The sequence below is a fragment of the Pituophis catenifer genome, unplaced genomic scaffold (assembly GCF_029215685.1).
Source record: "Pituophis catenifer annectens isolate HBS135680 unplaced genomic scaffold, rPitCat1.0.hap2 SCAF_5, whole genome shotgun sequence".
Taxonomy (NCBI): domain Eukaryota; kingdom Metazoa; phylum Chordata; class Lepidosauria; order Squamata; family Colubridae; genus Pituophis; species Pituophis catenifer.
Genome location: NW_027256885.1, coordinates 12,627,565 through 12,649,414, shown reverse-complemented (window position 1 = coordinate 12,649,414; position 21,850 = coordinate 12,627,565). Strand labels below are relative to the sequence as shown.

At 42.6% G+C, this 21,850-nt stretch overlaps 1 protein-coding gene across 1 annotated transcript in view; it reads right to left on the bottom strand.

Moving 5' to 3' along the window:
* NPEPPS (aminopeptidase puromycin sensitive) overlaps positions 1-21,850 on the bottom strand; it is a 398,753-nt gene that overhangs the window by 159,226 nt on the left and 217,677 nt on the right. The window contains exons 8-10 of the mRNA XM_070944668.1: positions 19,646-19,760; positions 12,063-12,227; positions 11,857-11,961 (exon numbers count right to left, since the gene is read on the bottom strand). Coding sequence (XP_070800769.1) covers positions 11,857-11,961; positions 12,063-12,227; positions 19,646-19,760 — 385 coding nt within the window. The remainder of the gene's footprint in view (positions 1-11,856; positions 11,962-12,062; positions 12,228-19,645; positions 19,761-21,850) is intronic.

Here is a 21,850-nt window from a genome sequence, read left to right as displayed (position 1 = left end):
CAGATTTTCATATACTGGTCAATATTTCTAGGTCTGTTTTAAAATTTCACCCAAATTTATTTTTCGCTTTTTTCCAGGCTCCTTTGTACTTATAAATCAATCAGCATGGGAAGCTAAGTGGGAGGGTCGAGGGAAAAATGTAACGTTCTAGCAATCCATCAGCTAATTCTCCCTGGTATTAAGTATTTGAGTAAGTGGTATATTAGTAAGTAGGGAGTAAGTGCAATATGATTTCTCTCAGAAGGTAAAGGGATGTAGTTAATATAAATGTATCTAATATACTATGGACTAAATCTTTAACACTAACTATATATAGATCAAATTAATATATCACTTAATCTATTAATATACACTTCTTATAAATAAGGTCATACTATGCAATCAAATGTCAAACGTAGATTCCTTAAGCAATTGTCTAAATATTTATCTTACTTATCTAATTTATCCAATTTATTTTAATTTATATAACATACGTATATGGATATACTTTTGTAATTATAATATAGCTATGATAAGTATAATATAATCCGGATCTTTGATTCTAGTTGTATTAAGACAAATTAACAAATCATTGAGATTCTAACTATATAAAGACAAATTAATAGAAATTATATTTAGCTATAATAAAGTCTATATCTCTGATTCTAAATATATAAATATATAAAAACAAATTAATAAGGCAATAATTCACTTAATGGGTACAAGATAAGTATAAGGTAATGTTATGCAGTCATATAAGTATAGATTTCCAAAGCAGTGAGTATATATACACCAAATATTACTTCTTAGTCACTGTTGGTAATTAGTAGTTGGTCTTGGTAGTATCTTGTATTCTGGCAATCTTTATATCAAATATCCAATTATAGTTCAAGTCCACTTCCTTTCAACTGTCAATAGTTTCAATATAATATATCCATGTATTATCCACTTGTTCCGTAATCCTCAGTTCAAGTCCTCACCAGGATAAGCCGTGGCAGAAACAAAAATTATAAATCCAATGTATTTCACGTCTGATCGTACTTTTTCCTCCCTTTACTTTACTTTTTGTCCAATACACACCTATCGTGCGCCAAAAGTATCAAGCGTCTGCTTCCCCAAATAACTCAATCCAATAGCCCCGTTACTTTATTATCCAATTATCCAATTAACTCGATCAATAAACTCGATCCTGTTAAGAAAGCCTTTATCTGGATTGTCCAGGAAGTATCGGCAACAATGTTATAAGTTCTAAGTTGACTGTGTTCTCCCTGCCGTTGCTCAATATGGCTTCACCGTCCTTTCTTCTATGGATATCCGGGGCTCTAAAAGTCCTCCCGTTAAGTCTTTTAAGTTTTCAGAGACCTTCGCTCTCGCAGCTTTTTGTTATGAAGCTCTGGTTATCAATCATACACTTCGTTCAACCGTATTCCCTCTGGATTCTTTCGGATTCCACTGACTACCAGATTACGCGCTGTCACTTTCAATATGGATTCCTCCCCTTCACTCCACTTATCGGTCACCGCTTCTCTTTCTCCTCTTTACTCAAGGGTTCCTTCCGCCCGCTTTCTCCCAACCATTAGAAAATGCAGATATACCTTTTCAATCTTTAATCCTCACTTCTGTTTTCACCAATGCTTTTCTTTTTCAATCTTTGCTTCCCTCTTAACAGCTGTCAGCGTTTCTGGCCAGCCGGATGGCTGGTTCTTCCTCGTTCCAAGTTAGAGGAGTGATCCTGAAGCTTCGGGGGGATTGCCGCCCTCCCCGAGGTCCTCAGAAATTTCCCCTTCTTCTACCGACCTCTACGGGGTCGGTAGCGCCGAAATCAGTGCCCGCAGCGAGGATATTAGGGGCTTTGGAAATGGAGCACCGTTCCTTTCGTCCCTAACACGTTGACGTCACCGCCGGAAGTCCGCCGGAATATTGTTAGCTTCTATCTATGCACCTAATGGAAACCAGAGAGAATTTTACAAGAAACTACATGATACAATTAAAGATTTGGAGTACGAAAATATCTGTGTTGTCGGAGACTTCAACGCAATCGTGAATATACAAGATGACTATCGAAGTAATAAACAAAGTAAGACTCGAAAAAGAATCTTACCGGATACATTTAAGGATATGACTGAAGAATTGCAATTACATGATGGATGGAGAGAGGCCAACAAACAAACCAAACAATATACCTTCTACTCAAACCCACACCAGTCATGGTCTCGGATTGACATGGCCTGGATGACGCCAGACCTCAGGAAGGATCTACAAGACATCGAAATTATACCGAATACATGGGCCGACCATAATCCTATAAAAATAACATGGAGAGGACAGCGAAAGCAGAAGAGGTGGATGATGGACACCGGAATAATAAAAGATAGAGATTATGTGCAGATGATGGAGAACGAATTTAGAATATTTTATCAAATAAACACAAAGGAGCAGACTTCAGTACAGAATCTGTGGGACACTACTAAGGCCTATATAAGAGGCCTCACAATAGCATACACAGCAAAAAAAAATAAAGATAAACAACAAAAGAGGAAAAAATTAATGGAAGAACTCAACATATATGAGTCACAATTACAGAAACAGCCTGACGACAAAACAACAAGGGAAAAATTGAATCGTACTAAACATGAGTTGAACTTAATTACACAAGCAGAAATCGCACAGAAAATGAAAATGGCCAAGCAGAAATACTTTGAATATGCAAACAAAACAGGTCGCTGGCTGGCATACAGACTGAAGAAAGAGAGGGAAAAAAGAATAATATACCAATTGCAGGATGAAACAGGACAACTATATAGTATGAATTTAGATAAAAAATGTATAGTAAGGGAATTCTATCAAAACCTCTACACACAAGAAGAGACTCAAGACCAAGATATTATGGAATACCTACAAAAAGCAAATATCCAGAAATTAGAGGAATCCCACAGAGAAATACTGAATAAACCAATAACAATGATGGAGTTGATGGAAGCCCGAAAGAAACAGAAGAACAACAAAGTCCCAGGTCCGGACGGCATTTCAACGGAATTTTATAAAAACTGCCAGTCTGCAATAGACGAACTACTACTACAAGTTCTCAATGAGGCACTGCTGGAAGCAGAAACACCTAAATCTTGGGCCGAAACAATCATCTCACTCATCCCCAAAGAAGATACGGATCCGACTAAAGTCCAAAATTATAGACCCATCTCGCTGTTAAATGTAGATTATAAACTATTCACGACAATTATAGCACAGAGGCTGAAAACAATTATACATAATTATATACACCCCGACCAAAATGGTTTTGTCCCAAGGAGACAAATAAAAAACAACATGAGGACAATAATAAACGTTCTCGAATACTACGAGCAAAACATCAATAATCAGGTAGCACTAATCTTTCTCGACGCGCAAAAGGCGTTCGACAATTTGAATTGGAAATTCCTTATAGCACAACTGCAGATTATGAATTTTGGCGACAAATTCCTGAAAATGATTAAGTAAATATATTCTTCCCAGACAGCGAGAATTATAATTAATGGAGATATGACCGAAAAAATAAGCATCCAAAAGGGGGTAAGACAAGGATGCCCGATATCGCCTCTACTGTTTATAATCTCACTGGAAGTCCTTCTAAAGGAAGTAAGAAAGGAAGAAGAAATAAAAGGACTGAAGATAAGGAATGAGGAGTATAAACTACAGGCTTTCGCGGATGATGTGGTCTTCATAGTGGAACAACCGGAAGTAGCGGGAGTCAAATTATTAGAGAAGATAGAGGAGTATGGCAAAGTGGTGGGGCTTAAGATCAATAAACAAAAAACCAAAGTCTTGACCAAAAATATGACAATGACACAAGAGGAAAAATTAGAAGAAGAATTAGGAATGCAAATTGCGAAGAAAGTAAAATATTTGGGAATTTGGCTTACTACAAAAGCAACAACTATTAGAGAGGACAATTACATTAAATTGATGAAGCAAATTAGAAAAGACTTGGAAAGATGGAATAAGGTACAACTATCATTTCTTGGCAGAATAGCATCTGTAAAGATGAACATATTACCAAGACTCCTATATCTCTTCCAAGTGATACCAATTGGTCCGGGAAAAGATTTCTTTAAGGATCTCAATAAGACAATAATGAAATACATCTGACAAGGAAAGAAAGCTAGAATTAAAATAAGATGCTTACAGGACACAAAGGAGAAGGGAGGCCTAGGTCTACCAGACTGGGAGCTATATTACAAGGCGGCGGCGTTGAATTGGATCAGAGAATGGATAGATCTATCAAATAGGAGAACGCTATACTTGGAGGGATTTGATCTGAGTCGAGGTTGGCATGCCTTTCTGTGGGAAGGCACAGACAAGCAACATCCGTACTTCCAGAGACATGTAATAAGAGGTGCACTATATAAAACATGGCAAGATATCAGAAGGCAACACTATAGTAAAATCCCACGATGGTTGTCGCCTATGGAGGCGCTAATTTATCCAAACACTATAGAAATAGGAAAGATGCGGAAATATCAAGAATTGTTGAGTAGTGAGGGAGACCTACTTACGAGACAAGAACTGGAAAGACGAGGCATTATGATTGATTGGTGGCCATATCTTCAAATTGAGTCAAAATATACAGCAGACCGGAGACATTATGATTTTCAAAGCCAACCAAGTGAACTAGATAAAATTTTAAAAGGCACAGATGAGAAAATAATATCTAAAATTTATGGATATTTAATAAGGTATAAATTAGAGGAGGAAACAGTGAAAGAAAACATGGTAAGCTGGGCAAGAAATATAGGTCACAATATAGAGTTGGACAGATGGGACAAGCTATGGGCAGAAAATTATAAGATGACACTGTCGATTCCATACAAAGAAAATTTATACAAGATATTTTATAGATGGCACCTTCCTCTGGCACATTTGGCTAAAATGTTTCCAAACACATCACCAATGTGTTGGAAGTGCAAGACACAAATGGGGACATATTACCATCTCTGGTGGTCTTGCAGGAAGGCACAATGCTACTGGCAAGAGATTAAGAGAATAATCGAAGAAACAACGAGGCAAAGTGTAGAAATGAAACCAGAATTCTTTCTATTTGGAATGACTACACCACAGTGTACCAAGGAGATAAAATATCTTACCATCCACATATTGACAGCGGCAGGTATAGTGTACGCTCAGAATTGGAAATCCGAGATAATACCAACAGAAGAAAAAATAATAACAAAAATGAATGAATGCGCAGAGATGGATAGGCTCACAAAAGAGCTCCAAGATAAAGAGAACACTGACTTTTATTTAGTTTGGCAAAAATGGTACACATGGTTAGAAAGAAGGATAGAGCCAACAACATAGGACATTAGGAGAACATAACTCAAGAATTGTAGAAATAGATACATGAGATGAGCCGTAGGATTGTATAAATAAATGGTTAATATGTTTGTAGAAAGATACTGCTGAACTTCTATGAATGTATTAAGGTATAAGCAAGTAAATTTGTAAATAGTATGATTAAGGAAAATTGGTTAAATGGACATTAATCACCGATGCGAAGGTTTTCTAGAAGTTAGTCGATTGACTCTTTGTTAATGTATAAGTGTTTACATGTATTTGTGTTTTACGTTTGTTTATGTTAATAAAATTAAAAAAAAAAATTAATTGTACCCAGACAACACACTGTGCATGTGTCAGCATTTCAGCGCTGACATAGAAAGGGAGATAAGCCCTGGACTTTTGCCTGCTAAATCCCTTTGTAGCTCGGTCTCCGTGGAAATGAAGAGGGGGGGGACATTCCTGTGAAATGACGAGACAAGAAGTCAGGAGAGTGACTTGGAAGATAGCCAATGAGAAGCAGAGAATTGGGGATCGGAAAGGGAGGGACTGGGGGGCAAAAGGTCAGTCTTGTCCGCACGAGTCATGATCCGGTTGCTGTACTCGAATAAAGAGAAGATTTCCTAAAAGATTCGCAGTTTGGAAATTCATTTATTTTGAGATAGCATCGAAGTCTGACAGCATGTAGATATTGAGTTTTTATGTATTCTAAAGAAAAATATATAAATAAAAAAATATATAAAAAAGAGTTAAAGCAATTTTTTGCTTGCCAGCCCCTGCTTCAGCACCCAGACACAGCCAATAGATTTATTGTCCAAACACGCTTCAGATGTAGCAATTGGAGCTGTTCTCTTACAAGAGAGAGGGGGAGACAACAGCCTTCTACCATGCACCTTCTTTTCCATAGCCCTGACACCTCCAGAACGCAATTATGACATCTTTAATAAGGAACTCCTTGCTGTTAAATCAGCATTCCAGCACTGGAGATACTCCCTTGAATTTGCACACTTTCCTATAGAGGTCAACACTGACCACAAAAATCTACACACCCTGAAACAAAACAAGCCACTTTTGCCCAGACAAGTCAGATGGAGCCAATTCTTCACATGTTTTGATTTTTACATTAAGTACATTCCAGGCTCCAAGAACGTAATGCCAGATGCGCTCTCCCGCAAACCAGAATATTTCTTTGTTCAACAGATTCCAAAACCAATAACAATCCTGCAACCTTCCAATTTCCAGCTTCACCAATTACCACCAGCCACTGAGAGGTGGGGAGATGCCCAACTGCACCAGGACTTAATCACCAAGATAAAGGAACTGCAACGAGATCACTTCCCACGGGCCAGGATAGATGACCTCAAAGAGACCCCAGCTAGCAGGCCCTCCGTGGAGCACAGCTGATTTACAGCTGTCCGGTGGGCTTTTTGAAGCCGAAGCAGCCTTGGAGGGGCAGCAGGAGAAGAATGGCGACCTGTCAAACATATACGGGCGGTGGTCCATGTTGGAAGATGGAGAAAGCCTTCACGAGAGTGGACAGGGAAGAAGACAGCCAATAATGGCTGAATCGTAGAGCTGACAGCTGTTTGATGTAAGCGGTGGCAAAGTGGAACAACGGTGGACCAGAACTGGCCGGAATTTAGTTCCAACTTCTGGAAAGTGAGTGGAATGAAAAGGAAGTGATTCTGAGTGAAAACCCAAGTGGATTTAGGAGAAGGGGCTTCAGCCAGAAGGAGGGGGTGGATGTCACTCCCCCCCCCCATTATAGAAACAGCGAGGGAAATTGTGGAGTATTTTTAGGACCCATAAGGATAGAAGACCAAGGGGGAGACAAACTGGCAAGGTGGATCCGGGCTGGAGATTTTCGTGGGACTGCATAAAAGAAGATAGTGTGAAAGCTGGGGAAGATTTGACAAAATGTGGAGACAAAATGGCTTTTTCCTTTCTCTTTGGACACTGACAGTGCATTTTTGGAGCTGAGACTGAGATAAGATACAAGGGAGGCACCTACTGGGCAAAGAGGAGATATATCTGTAGGATTGGAAGGCTGGAGAGAGAAAGTTCTTTTTTGTGTGATTCTAGCTCTGTTTGCTGACTTTTGGACACTTAAGATTTTTGGTGGAGTGACAGCTCATAGCTTTGACTGATGAATTGGGGTTATAAACTGTAGCTGTACCTGATGAACTAAAAAGAGAGACTCTTTGTGGATAGATAAAACAGAACATTTAATTCAAACAGAGGGGCAATTTTGGAAAACTTTTGAACTGAACTACAACAGACACTCTGCTTGTTGAAAGGCACTGGTTGTCAGCTTTGGAAGCCATATTAGGCCAGAAGCTTCCATGCTGCCACCTTCTCATTTGTGGGAAAGTAGGAGGGGGGATTTAGTAGAGGGATTGTCTTTAGACATAATAGCATTTTTCCTGTCGGTCAAGGTCAGGCCGATCCTGCATCTGGAGAAGGAGTGGTTGGAGTGCTGTCTCGGGATGGGATGGATGGTGATTGGAGCATGTGATTGACTGAGGAGTGAGGGGATGGTTTTGGGGGTTTTGATTTACTGAGGGAAAACCCGGACCTCTCAGATTCGGGTTTTCCCAGATGTGCCAGATTACCTATTCTAGTAAATAGAACTTTGAAAAATGCTTGCTTCAGAGTTTTACTTGGAGTTGTGGGGTTTTCTGGAATGCTGACACTGGTGTTCCTATTAGTATTATTACTATCATTAGTACTAGAAGTACAGCCAATACTGTTATTGTATTATTGTGATTACTGTGATTATTACTATTGCTATCATTGTTTATCATTGTTTATATTAAGATTGTAATCTCTAACAGCACTGGTACCACCCTTATTTTTACTATCACTATTATCTTTATTGCTAATTTAACCAGTTAAAGTATATGTAGGCTAATATAGACAACAAAAGAAGTGGTTTAAAGAAAAAGTTGAAGTGAGATAAGTTTGACATTTCGTGGTTACTATTGATAGTCTAAACTGTGTTTGAGTAGTGGAGGGTTATACTGGTGTGAAAAGGAGGTGGGAGTGTTGGACAAAGAATAACTTTGTGGAAAAACTGTTAAATATGACAAGCATTACGAATTTAATGAAGATCGGGACAGGGAGGAGGCCAGCTGCGCAGACATTGTCAGCTACCTCTAGTCCGTCCAACCAGAGATCTATAGAAGATATGGTCCAAAGAGAAAGGTCAAATTTATTTAAAGATCTGCAGGCTATGCTACAATCAATGTAGAAAGCTATGACGAGGAATCATGATGAAATGAAGAAAGAGATAGGAGAGGTAAGAAATGATACAGGAGAACTTAAAGAAAAAATGCAAAAGATGGACGAAAAATTTGAAATGTTTCAACAACAGATTACTAAAAATGAACAGAAACTTCAGGAGATGGAAGAGAGAATGGAGAAAGAAGAAAAAAGAGTGGATGAAATAAGTGAGAAATTAATTCAGGCAAACAGAATTAGAAACTACCGTTATTTTTCTGGAATCTGAGAAAGCAGCACATTATTTATGATTTCAGAATATAAAAGAAGAAAAAGGAGAAGATCTACCAGATATCATGGCAGAGTTAATAGCGAAGGCATTAGGAACAGAGAAGGAGGAGATGTTGACAGAATTAGATGAGACCTACAGAATTCACACAAACTATGCGAGGAGGCACAACCTTCCAAAGGAGGTGCATGTTAGATTCGTGAAGAAATCGATTTGAGATGAAGTGCTACATAGGACAAGAGATGAACCAATAGAATACAGAAGGAAGCAACTAGTAGTCCTCAAACAGGTCCCAAGAAGAGTCAGAGAGATGAGAAGGCCTTATCAATTTTTAACATCATTGTTGACCAAATATAACATCAATTTTAGATGACTGACACCGGAAGGTATAATGGTCTCATGGAGAGAAAAGAGATATAGAGTGGATACTTTGGATAAAGCAGAGGAATTTTACAATCAACATTTTGGTAATGAGGAGGAACCAGAAGAGAGGGAAATAATAGAAGGAGAACTAAGAATACCTGTTGCAGAAGTAACGGAACTACAATCAAAGAAGAGGGAAAAAGAAAAAGGAGAAAGACCAGAGAGTAACGGGGAAAGACTTAAGGAACCGAGAGAGATTAGAACAACAAGGAGTATAAGACCTAGATATAGGTAGAGGAATGCAAGAAGAGCTTAGGATCTTATCAATGAATATTAACGGATTGAATTCCACCTTGAAACGGAAGAAAACCCTTAACAAATTACGAAGATTGAACCTAGATATAATAGCATTACAAGAAACACATATAAAAGAACAACATAAACAAATACTGGAACACCCCAAATTGGAGAAAACATTTGTATCATCATCACAACAAAAGAAGAGAGGGGTAGTGTTATATATTAAGAAGACAATTCTGGCCAAGCAAATTTATAAGAATGAGGAAGGAAGGATTCTGATTGTGGAAATAATATTAAATTGAAAACGGGTTTTATTAGTAGAAATTTATGCTCCAAATGGGGGACAAGAACAATTTTACAAAAAATTACATAATGTTATCCGTGGTATAGAGCGTGAAAACCTCTGCATTTTAGGAGACTTCAACGCAATAATAGATAAAAAATTAGACTACAAAAGCAACAAAGTAAAAAAGGGAACTAGAAGAATTCTACCTAGAAGCTTTTTTAAAATGGTAGAGGAGCTAAATGTAAAGGATATTTGGAGAGAGAGAAATCAGGGAAGGAATCAATATACATACTATTCTAATAGACACAAATCCTGGTCTAGAATTGACATGGTATGGATGTTGATGGAATTAAACTCCGAAGTGAATGAAGTAGAAATAGAAACAAATATCTGGGCAGACCACAATCCAATGAAAGTCAGTTGGAAAGGACAAAAGAAAACCATAAAATGGGCTTTAAATAGATCGATATTAAAGGACGAAGAATTTAGACTGACGATGGAAAAACAAATGGGTTTTTTCTTCAAAGAAAACAAGAAAGAAGATACATCCTTACAAAACCTATGGGATACTGCAGTAAAGAGTCTTCTTGCTGTTTCTCAATTAATTGAATGGAAGCCTCTTCCAGAACCTCTATTTTCGGTATAATAACCTCTGTTTTAGCCACAACAGTGTCTCTTTTATCTTCCAAAGTCGCATTATCCTGATTAATTTCTTCCTCTTTTCCAGCCAGCAAGTCATTATTATTCCCCAATTTAAAATCTTGAATAGTTCTTTTAATTATCTGTCTTATCTCAACAGTAAAAGATTTTAAAAAATCTTTTAAGTCCTTCGCAGTCACCACTTGTAAATTTGCTGACTCATATAATCCGTCTTTAATTTCAGCCATTTTTCAATTGTCTCTTTATGTTTGTATTAATTCGGCTATCAGGTCATTAAATCCAATTATTTTCCACGCAAATTAAGGATATGAGTTAGTTAAAATCAATACCACAGTCTTTTCCATTCCACTTCCACTTTAAATCTTTTTCTTGAATAACCCGATAGCTTTAACAATGTTACTGATGTTAACAAGGACTTTCACTTATAAGTTTCATTTTCACGCCCTAAGGCGCCATCTTTCCCTTTTTAAACGGAGTTAACATACAATACTTACATTTTTAGTCTCCTGGATTAACTCTGCCAGCATCCAAAATCCAAAATCCAAATTCTTTATAATCTTTCTAGTTGCTTTGCTGGTGTGGTCGCGACGCTTCGGTCTGCTTATTTTTAAGCAGACTCGTCCCGGCTCCGGAGCTCTAAAGGGCTTTCAGGGAGCTCTCACCCTGCAAACCCCAGGCTTAAAAAAAAAAAAGCCTGGGGGTCTAGGGGAGCTCTACCCAGACCCTTCTGCTCTTCTCTCCCCCTTTTTCCCTAGGGGAGAGTTTTTAAGCCGCTAGACAGCTGATTTTTGCTGTTCTAGCGGCTATATGGAGTCACGGGGCTGGAGCTCCTAAAAGGAGCTCCGTCGGCGTTTCGCGGAGCCACAGGAAGTCTAAGTACATGTTATAGATCTTCTAGTTTGAGAGATCTGGAAAATAGTATGCTGGTTTAGAAAGCGGTCTCTTGGTTAGAGATCATAGCTTGCAGAGAATACATGAGTATGCTTAGGGTAAAACTGGACTTTGGTTGCACATGTGGCATACTAATCAAAATGTGCCAAAGCCTGACCAGTTTTGCATCCTTACCATTAATGGCAGGGGTGGGTTCTACTTACCTTTACTACCGGTTCGCATCGCGCATGCGCAAATCACCTATGATGACGTCTGGGTCAGTGGGCGGAGCCTCCTACCGGTTTTACTACCGGTTCTTGTGAACCGATCCGAACCGAGGGCAACCCACCACTGATTAATGGGGAATGTGGCATGGATACAACTACAAACTTCGGCAGTGCTTATCTTACTAAAAAGACCAAGAAAAAAGAGCTTTGCTTTACATTCTGCTTGGTAACTCCTACTGGTAGCACCTGAGTTGCTGTTTGAACAACTCCCATTACACACTTGAGAAAAACATCCATAGTTAAATTATATTACATGTGTGTCTTTGTGTATTTACCTCATCCCCAATGTAATCATGTAACATTCGAATTACTGATGCTCCCTTGCTGTAAGAAATTGCATCAAATATTTCATCCACTTCAGATGGATGGCTTACATTGACCTAGATGTGAGAAAAGGAGTAAGTTATACAACAGTTTAGGCTTGCTGAAGAAACATGTGAGACTTTGTAAACTTCCACTAATTATTGTAGGAGGCACTCACTTCAACAGGATGACTGTTGTCTAATGCATCAAGCTCCTGAGCTCTTGTGTAATCAGCAGAAACAAACTGGGACCAGATATCATATTCTGGAAAGCAATGGTCTACACAAAGGTACTCAATCCAGGATGCAAAGCCCTCATTGAGCCACAGATGAGTCCACCATTCCTAAACAGAAGAAAGAAAATTACTGACAGTAAAAATATAGTTTTAGGCTGTATTTTACAGCACAATAATGTTTAGCTATCAAACTCTTGGATATCACATCTTCTCAATGGCTGATAACCCCAGTTCTAAGTCAACATGAAGACTATAACAAAACTCGATACTGATGGCAGATCTGCAATTCTACATCAAAGAGAAAAAACTGCATCCTAAACATAAATATTTTCTCTCTTAAACAGCAAGTTTCCAAACCCTATAAACAGCCTTCTTTGGCTTGTACAATCTACTATTGCTGGGAGAGGTAGGACAAACTTTTTCAATCTTTTTTTGTGGTTTGGGTGGATTAAAGGGTGATAAAGCCCAACTCACCTCACAGGGTTGTTGTGGGGAAAAGAAGAGGAAGGTGCATTGGCTATGCTTGCCCCCGTATTTGCAAACATAATAAAGGCAGGATACAAAGAAACAAAATGAAATAAATTATGAACACTCTTCTTCCATTAATCATCCTCCCTAAATATGGTCCTGTTTTTTTAAGGGAGAATCTAGACTTAAGCTCCCCATTTTAACGAATTCCCTGAGGCCCCCAAACAGGAAAAAGAATCTGAAGCTTTTGGTCCTATAAATGAAGTATTATGGAGCTTTGACTAGCCCACCTTTACCCTACAGCATGAAATAAATAGACAGGGGCCAATGAACTCTCAGAAGCAGCTTAGAAAAAAGCAGCTGATGTATACAAGGCATAAACAAATTGTGTCTTTTCTCCCTTTCTGTGATTTGACCACTGAAGTAATGCTTTGTTTAGTGAGTAAAATTTTATAATTGTAACTAAAAACAATACAAATATAGTCAGTTTTCTTTGTGACAAATAAAATATATTAGCTGTAGGACAGGGGTGTCAAACTGGATTTCTTCGAGGGCCAGATCAGCATTGTAGTTCTCCTCCGTGGGCTGGCGGGGTGGGGGGCGGTGGCGGCAGTGGCAGGGGGGGCGGGACGGATGCTTCCTGCAGCACCCTGCCAGCCAAAATGGGGCATGGGGGGGTCCACACGCGCCCCCCCGGCACCGCGTTTTCACCCTCCATGGCCTCCTGCAGCACTCTGCTGGCTGTTTTTGGGCCCGTTTTCAGCCGGTTCGGTGACGTCATATTGTCACCGCTACCGGCTCGGCCGAACCGGACCGAACCGGGAGGAACCCACCACTGGACTGGCCTAAAGTCACCCAAGTACCTTCCATGGCTGAAGGCAGACTAGAACTTTGGTCTTTTCAGTGTTGGTTCAACACTTTATCACTGTAGCACACTGTTTTATCTTGTCCCTGACCTATAATGAAATAGTGCACATTGCACATTGCATTTACAATGGAAAAATGAAAATGAATTATGCACTGCATGATTTGTGTAATTGTAATATAAAATTAGAGCCTTGGTAGTACAGTGGTCTAAGGCACCCTGTTATTAAACTGGTTATTAAGACCAGCTGCCTGCAATTACTGCAGGTTCGAATCTCGCCAAGGCTCAAGGTTGACTCAGCCTTCCATCCTTTCTAAGGTAGGTAAATTGAGGACCCAGTTGTGGGGGCAATAAGCTGACTTTGTATAAATATACAAAAGGATGAAGGCTATTGCTGAGCACATTGTAAGCCGCTCTGAGTCTCCGGAGAAGGGCGGCATATAAATCAAAAATTTAAAAAAAAATGTGTTATTTAGTGTTGCCATAAAAATACTAGGAAGAACTATCAAGGAGTTTTGTTTGGAATTCCAGAATAGATTTAATTATTTTGCCTGCAATTCTTTTCTCTCCTCTACTGTGAAATGAGCTGATGAACTAATGACTGTGCTCTCTGTTAACATCTCACATTAGCACAGCAGTGATAACACCAGTTCTTCCTGCTCAGGGTATCTGTGTGCCAATTGTTACCAAGTGCAAACATGTAGGAAAAAAGAAGTCATAGTGATAAATGTGAAAAATAAAGAAATGCTTTGGTACAATCAGGACTATTTAAAAAAATGATCAGCTTTCTCCAGGGCCCCTCCCACGTGATAGAAAATCTATTTGGTAAGGTTATGTGGTGTTTTGGAGTTGACAAAAAAGTACTCTGGAGTGCATGGGGTCATGCATATAGGAACTGTCTGCAACTTCTTGCAGCTATATGTGTTCCCCAGGATCATGCAGCTGCATTTTACTGCTACAGAAATTCTGAGAAAGCAACAAATTTAGTTTAAGGAGTTGTAGACAGGCTCTATATGTGCCCCTCCATGTGCTAGAACAGGGGTGTCAAACTGGATTTCTTCAAGGGCCGCATCAGCACTGTAGTTCTCCTCCGTGAGCCGGCAGGGGAGATGGGACAGACGCCTCCTGCAGCACCCTGCCAGCCAAAAACGGGCCACATGGAGGCCTTCCCTCCTGGGAAGGCTGAAAACGGCCCGTTTTCAGCCTTCCCAGCCTCCAGCAGCACTCTGCTGGTCAAAAATGGGCTGCGCGGAAGCCGGTCCATTGATATTTCCAGGCTGGCCCTGTGGGCCGGATTTAAGCACCCTGCGGACTGGATCCGGCCTATGGGCCTTAAGTTTGACACCCCTGTGCTAGAAGTTACTTTTTGCTTTTAAATAGAAAACATTGTGCAATCTTGCTAGTCACACAAAGCTGTTTCTCCCATTTTCTTCACTGTTCTAATGTAAATCAAATGCTAAAAACACATGGTTCATGGTTAATACTTTTCCGTTTCAACAATGACTACAGTACTGTAGTAACTGGTAAGTATGTGACAGCTGAGGAAAGTTGGCCTTATCAGTAACATACAGCAGGCAAAATCCCCCCAAAGCAAATGCTTTGGAAAGAGGTCACATGTCTATTCTATTTGTACAAATTATTTCCAATTTTGTATGTGTCAAAGGGACTGTGGGAGTAAAGGAAGGTCAAGTAAAACATTAAATCTCTTAAGCTCTTATCCTCTGTGGCAAAATGTATACGGCAGCTGAGCTTCTTGTTCTGCGAGACTCCCCCCTCTCGCAGAATTGGCCCTCCACTCTATCGAGGGCCTACCTCGATGACGGATTTTGGAATCCCGAGAGGTGGCATGCGGCGAAGAGGGGGTTGAGGGGTTTTTTAAAATTGTCGTTTGCCAATCTTTTAAGGGGTTTTGGGAGGGGGGAGGGTTGTTTGGCAAAGGATAGGGAGGGTGATTTGTTGGGGAGGGGACCAGGCCCGACACAGGGTCGCGCTAGGGGAGGTGCGGAGCGGGGATCGGAGGGGGTTGGTGTTGGTAGGGAGGAGGGCGATGTCATCAGGACCGTAGGTGGGAGGGGCAGGTATGGTGGGAGCAGGGGGCCATATCATGTTGTGGGGGCACGTATCCGCTGTCTCCAAGCGGTGACATGCTCCGGCCCCCAATGCTCTTCTCGTTCCCTGGGTTGTCCGGAGTCTCAGAGCCTGGGTCTTAGGCTGATGCTGTGCAACGCCAGGTCCGTGGCTAATAAAGCCCCCCTCATTTGTGAGCTGATTCAGGAGGGGGGAGCGGACCTGGCGGGTATTACTGAGACCTGGCTGGGCTTGGAGGGGGGGGTCCCCCTCGTAGAAATGTGCCCACCGGGTTTCCGTGCATTCCATCAGCCGAGGGCCCAGGGTAGGGGTGGCGGGGTGGCGGTTATTATAAAGGAAGGTCTTGATCCTAGGGAGGCCACTGTACCTCAGATAGCCGGTTGTGAGTCTCTCCTTGTGAAGTGGGGCCATGGGAGGCAGATGGGCCTGCTGGTTGCATACCTGGCTCCTTGCTGCGTGGCAGCGACCCTGCCCGAGCTCCTCAATGTTATAGCCGGGGTGGTGGTTGATACCCCCAGGCTTTTAGTCATGGGGGATTTCAACCTGCCGTCCATCGGTGAGGCATCTGAGGTGGCTCGGGAGTTCATGGCTTCCATGACGGCCATGGACCTGACCCAGTTAATTCAGGGCCCCACTCACATAGGAGGAAACACGCTGGACTTGGTTTTCGTCTCTGGTCAGTGGTTGAATGGCTTAGATACAGGGGATATAGTTATCGAACCCTTGTCATGGTCAGACCATTCTCTCCTTAGACTTGATTTCCTGACCGCTATGCCCCACCGCAGGGAGGCGGAACCGATCAGGTGGTTCCGCCCTAGGCACCTGATGGATCCTGATAGGTTCCGAATGGAGCTTGGGCCATTTCCTGAGACTCTGGCGCGCGACTCGACGGAAGACCTGGTGGCCGCCTGGGATAGGGCAGCCGCTGGTGCTTTAGATCGGGTCGTGCCTTTGCGGCCTCTGACCCGGCACCGAATCTTCCCAGCTCCTTGGTTCTCCGAGGAGCTGAGGGGGATGAAACGCCGGAAAAGACGCCTAGAGAGTAGTTGGAGGGCCAGTCGCTCCGAATCTGATCGTACACTAGTGAGGTCTTATATCAGGACCTACTTAGTGGCGATAAAGGCGGCGAAGTGTAATTACTTTTCCGCTCTTATCGCGTCGGCAGAGAATCGCCCAGCTGCCTTGTTTAGGGTGACTCGCTCCCTTCTCCATCTGGGAGCGCGGGAAGACCCCTTGCAAGGTCGTGCTGAGGATTTTGCGCATTATCTGCACAATAAAGTCGCTCAGATTCGGGAAGGCTTGGACTCTGACTGGGTAGGTACAGGCGGGTTGTCCGAGGTCTGTCTTGAGAATGTTATCTGGGATGAGTTTGACCCTGTGACTCCCAAGGACGTGGACAGGATGCTGGGGAGGTTGAACGCAACCACATGTTTATTGGACCCGTGTCCCTCCTGGTTGGTGCTGGCTACCCGGGAGGTTACATGAGGCTGGCTCCAGAGGATTATAAATGCTTCCTTGAGTGAGGGGTTCTTGCCTCCCGCCTTGAAAGAGGCGGTGGTGAGGCCCCTCCTCAAGAAGCCCTCTCTGGACCCAGCTGTTTTAGCAAACTATCGTCCAGTTTCCAACCTTCGCTTCTTGGCGAAGGTTGTTGAGAGTGTGGTTGCGCGACAGCTCCCACAGTACCTGGATGAAACCGTCTATCTAGATCCGTTCCAGTCCGGCTTCAGGCCCGGGTACAGCACGGAAACGGCATCGGTCGCGTTGGTTGATGATCTCTGGAGGGCTCGGGACAGAGATTGTTCCTCTGTTCTGGTCCTATTAGACCTCTCAGCGGCTTTTGATACCATCGACCATGGTATCATGCTGCGCCGGTTGGAGGGGTTGGGAGTGGGAGGCACTGTTTTACGGTGGTTCTCCTCCTATCTCTCCGACCGGTCGCAGTCTGTGTTGGCTGGAGGGCAGAGGTCGACCTCAAGGCACTTGGTTTGTGGGGTGCCACAGGGGTCGGTCCTCTCGCCTCTCCTGTTCAACATTTATGTGAAGCCGCTGGGCGAGATCATCCGTGGTTTTGGGGTGCAGTGCCATCTGTACGCTGATGACACCCAGCTGTACATCTCCACCCCAGACCACCCCAACGATGCCCTTGAAGTGATGTCCCGGTGCCTGGAGGCGGTGCGGGCCTGGATGGGGAGGAACAGGCTCCGACTCAATCCCTCCAAGACTGAGTGGCTGTGGCTGCCGGCGTCCCGATATAGTCAGCTGGTGCCATCGCTGACTATTGGGGGCGAGACATTGGCCCCCACGGAGAGGGCGCGTAACTTGGGTGTCCTCCTGGACGCACGGCTGTCTTTAGAAGAGCATTTGACGGCCGTGGCCAGGGGGGCTTTCTATCAGGTTCGCCTGATACACCAGTTGCGCCCCTTTCTGGATCGGGACTCCCTATGCACGGTCACTCATGCCCTCGTTACTTCCCGCCTCGACTACTGCAACGCTCTCTATATGGGGCTCCCCTTGAGGAGCACTCGGAGGCTCCAACTGGTGCAGAATGAGGCCGCGCGGGTACTTTTGGGGGCGACATGGCGCTCCCACGTGACACCTCTCCTGCGCGAGCTGCATTGGCTTCCGGTGGTCTTCCGAGTGCGCTTCAAGGTGTTGGTTCTCATCTTCAAAGCGCTCCATGGCTTAGGACCCAGCTATTTACGAGACCACCTTCTGCCTCCGATAACCTCCCACCGGCCAACACGCTCCCACAGAGAGGGTCTCCTCAGGGTGCCGTCTGTCAGGCAATGTCGGCTGGCGACCCCCCGGGGAAGAGCCTTCTCTGTGGGGGCACCCGCCCTCTGGAATGAGCTACCCCCAGGGATACGACTAATCCCGGACCTCCGGACCTTCCGCCGGGCCCTGAAAACTTTTTTATTTCAGCAAGCCGGGCTGGGTTAAAAATTTTTAATTGGGTGAATTTTATGGGTAACGGGGTTTTAAATTGGAGAAGCCTAAGATAATTTAATTTTGTTTTAATGTATTTTAATATTCGTATTGTGTGTTTTTAATTCTGGCTGTTCACCGCCCCGAGTCCTTCGGGAGAGGGGGCGGTATAAAAATTTAATAAATAAATAAATAAATAAATAAATAAGCAGTACACAGTGAATGAACATCCAGAAATCACTATGAAATTCATCAATAAGCATCTATTCCACAAGTTACTAGTATTTACTGAATTATCTATAATCAGTCCTGCATCTGTGATTTCATCTGAATACCACAAAAGAAAAGTGTGTAACTTAGTTTCCCTCACAAAACTACTTTATAGATAAAGCAAAAAGCCCATGTGAGCAATGAAGTGGTTCACCACAGAAGCTGGATAAAGCATCAGTTTCTTGCATAGCCCCTCTTCTCCAGATGACCGAAATACAATGAAAAATATACACAAATGGGATTAAAAACTGACTCATACTAATCTGCAACTTTATTTGTACAAATATTTTTATCTTGATGGAACAATGTGAAGGAGTGCTTTGAGTTGCACCAAGCTAGTCTCCTCCATAAATAATAAAAAAATGACTTGCTCCAACTATAAAAGGAGGACAAGTCAATCCAAAGCCTGTAGTAAATTTGGGCAAAAACAGAGGAATGTCTATTAGAAGAGATCAGGTGTATTAAAATGCCCAGCTGATTATTCTAGTAATGCATTACTGGGATAGCTATCACAAATAGAAAATTATCCTGAGTGGATACTTGGATTTAGCTGGGGTGGATAACTCCCAGCCTCCCCACAGCACCCAGCATGAATACAAAATAAACACTAAAGTTGATACATCCAGACAAATTAATACTGACCTCAGATTTCATCTTGATTTTACTGGGGACACTCTGGGTAACATTTACCATTTAATCTACCCTAATGTCTCCATATCTTCAGGCCTGGTTTCTCAGGTGACATAACATGACCTGGGTCTGCCTACACTACTATACAAATGCAGATATGCCCACCCTCAGTAACAAATAAAGGGAGCCTCCAACAATAAAGATTAATGATACCCAGGACTATAGAAGTGGATTTAGCTATAATTTGAGTAATTTTGACTTAAATATACTTCTTAAATACCATAGTTACAAGGTTTCCAAACCACTGGTGAGCAAGTTCATGGCCCACAACAAGGGCTACCCACTGGCGAGACGAAGAACAAGAGTTTTTGGGATCAATCAGTAGTGCAGTTTCCCTGCATAGGAGAAAGAACATAGATGGAACAGTGTGACATCAGAAAAGTGAAATTTAAAAGCTTAGTCAAGTTTGAGAACTCATTTAACCCAAACTCATGTGGAAACAGTAAAATTGTTCTTCCATATCTACCAAGATGCAGCAAGGAGATACATTTTTCAGAGCACTCATAAGAAGAACACATGCACTCCTCAAAAGACAGTTAGTCCATTAAATGACTAGGTAGAAAACTCCCAATTGAGTAAATGTGTGTCTCTATGAAGATAAAAGGTTGCTATGGTTATTTGAATTGTAATACAAGGAAGTTTCTTATGGTCAGTGACCAGTCCAGTTTTAATTATAATAAAACCATTACATTTTTTCAGTGATTTAAGAATTCACTCCAAAATACTTCTATTAAGAACTCCATATCATGATTTCAGCACATTTTATAAACTGACATAAATCAAGAATAAAAGGATGTTTTATGTGGTTCCATAATTCCATACTATTCATAATGAAAACTTTTTTCTCAATTTTCATTTGAAATGATATCTTCACTGCTGTATACAATAGTAACTTATTACCCAAACCTAACAATGTGATCCTCATTGCCTTGCTAAATTTTAAACGCAAGGCAAGGCAGACCTCTAGAGAGTCCTTTATTGCTCTCAATAAATGTTCCAGCAAACGGCCCTCCAACAACCAGTAAGGCTCCACCCCCACGCTAACCTGAAGGCAGCCACCCTCAGTCCCCCAAACAACAGCCCCTATATTACAAATAAAGTCCACAGAGTAGCAGCATGCTCACAGGGCAAGGTCCAGGGTTCCAAGTCCAGTCCACCTGGCTACACAAGTCTACAAGGCAGAGTCCAAGCAGAAGACAAATGGCAGTCCTCAGGGCAAAGACAAGGTACAAGGCAACAGGCAGTTTTAAAGGCAGGGCAGGGCAGGGCAGGGCAGGGCAGGGCAGGGCAGGGCAGGGCAGGGCAGGGCAGGCCCAAGCCAAGGACCAAAAGCATCCAACAAGACAAGGGCAAGGTCCAAGACAAGGCAGAAAGCGGACCTTCTCTTGAGTAGCCTTGCAGCCTTTCTCTGAGCTTGCCTATGCTCCGCTCTCTGTGCCCTTGGATCGAATGGAGGAGGCAGCTGTTTCTCATCAGAGTGGATCTGCTGCCTATCAGCACCACTGCCTGTCAGCAGCCGATCCTACCCTGTGTCTGTGAAAGCAGGCAGCTCTCCATCTGGTCGACCACCTCCCCCAATGCCCGAGGGGCGTGGGATAGCCCATCCGTCCCTTCCTCATACCCATAACCCTGACACCATTACAGGGGCCAACACGAGTACAACATGAAGCCCTTATTGATTCTGGGTGTACAAGGTGTTTGATAAGGCGAACTGTAGCCACCCGTTTGGGTATATGGTATACGGTTACAGTATACGGTATAAACCTCAATAACATTCGAACAGATGGATGGATCTACCTTAGGGGGAGCCCCAGCAACCCAAGTGACAGAATTAGTACAAATGGAGATAGGAGCTCACTCGGAAATTATACGGTTTGTGGTGGTGGACACAATGATCGAACCCGTGATTTTGGGATTGGCTTGGTTGGATAAATGGAAGCCCATGATCTGGTGGGAGGGGGTTTCAGGAAACTCTGTCTGTCGATAGGACCAGATCCGGGTAGCTCACAGAAGGTTCCGAAAGAGCAAGGAGTTTCATTGGGGCTGGATAGCGATATATGTCCCGTTGGAGTACCAGCAGTATATGCAGATCTAGCGGCAGTGTTTGATGAAGGGGAATGTGATACGTTACCACCACACCGTCCCACTGACTGCGCTACTGAACTAATACCTGGGGTAAAGCTGCCAAAACCACGCATGTATGCCATGACCCCACGTGAGGTGGAAGGATTACGTAAATACATTGACAAAAACCTAGCCCGTGGGTTTATACAACCTAGTCGGTCACGTATGGCCGCTCCGGTGTTGTTCCGTGAGAAAAAGGATGGAGGGCTTCGTTTATGTGTGGACTATCGAGGTTTGAACTCAGTAAGCGTAGAACCATTATACCCGTTACCCTTAATGAAGGACCTGTTAGCTGCATTAG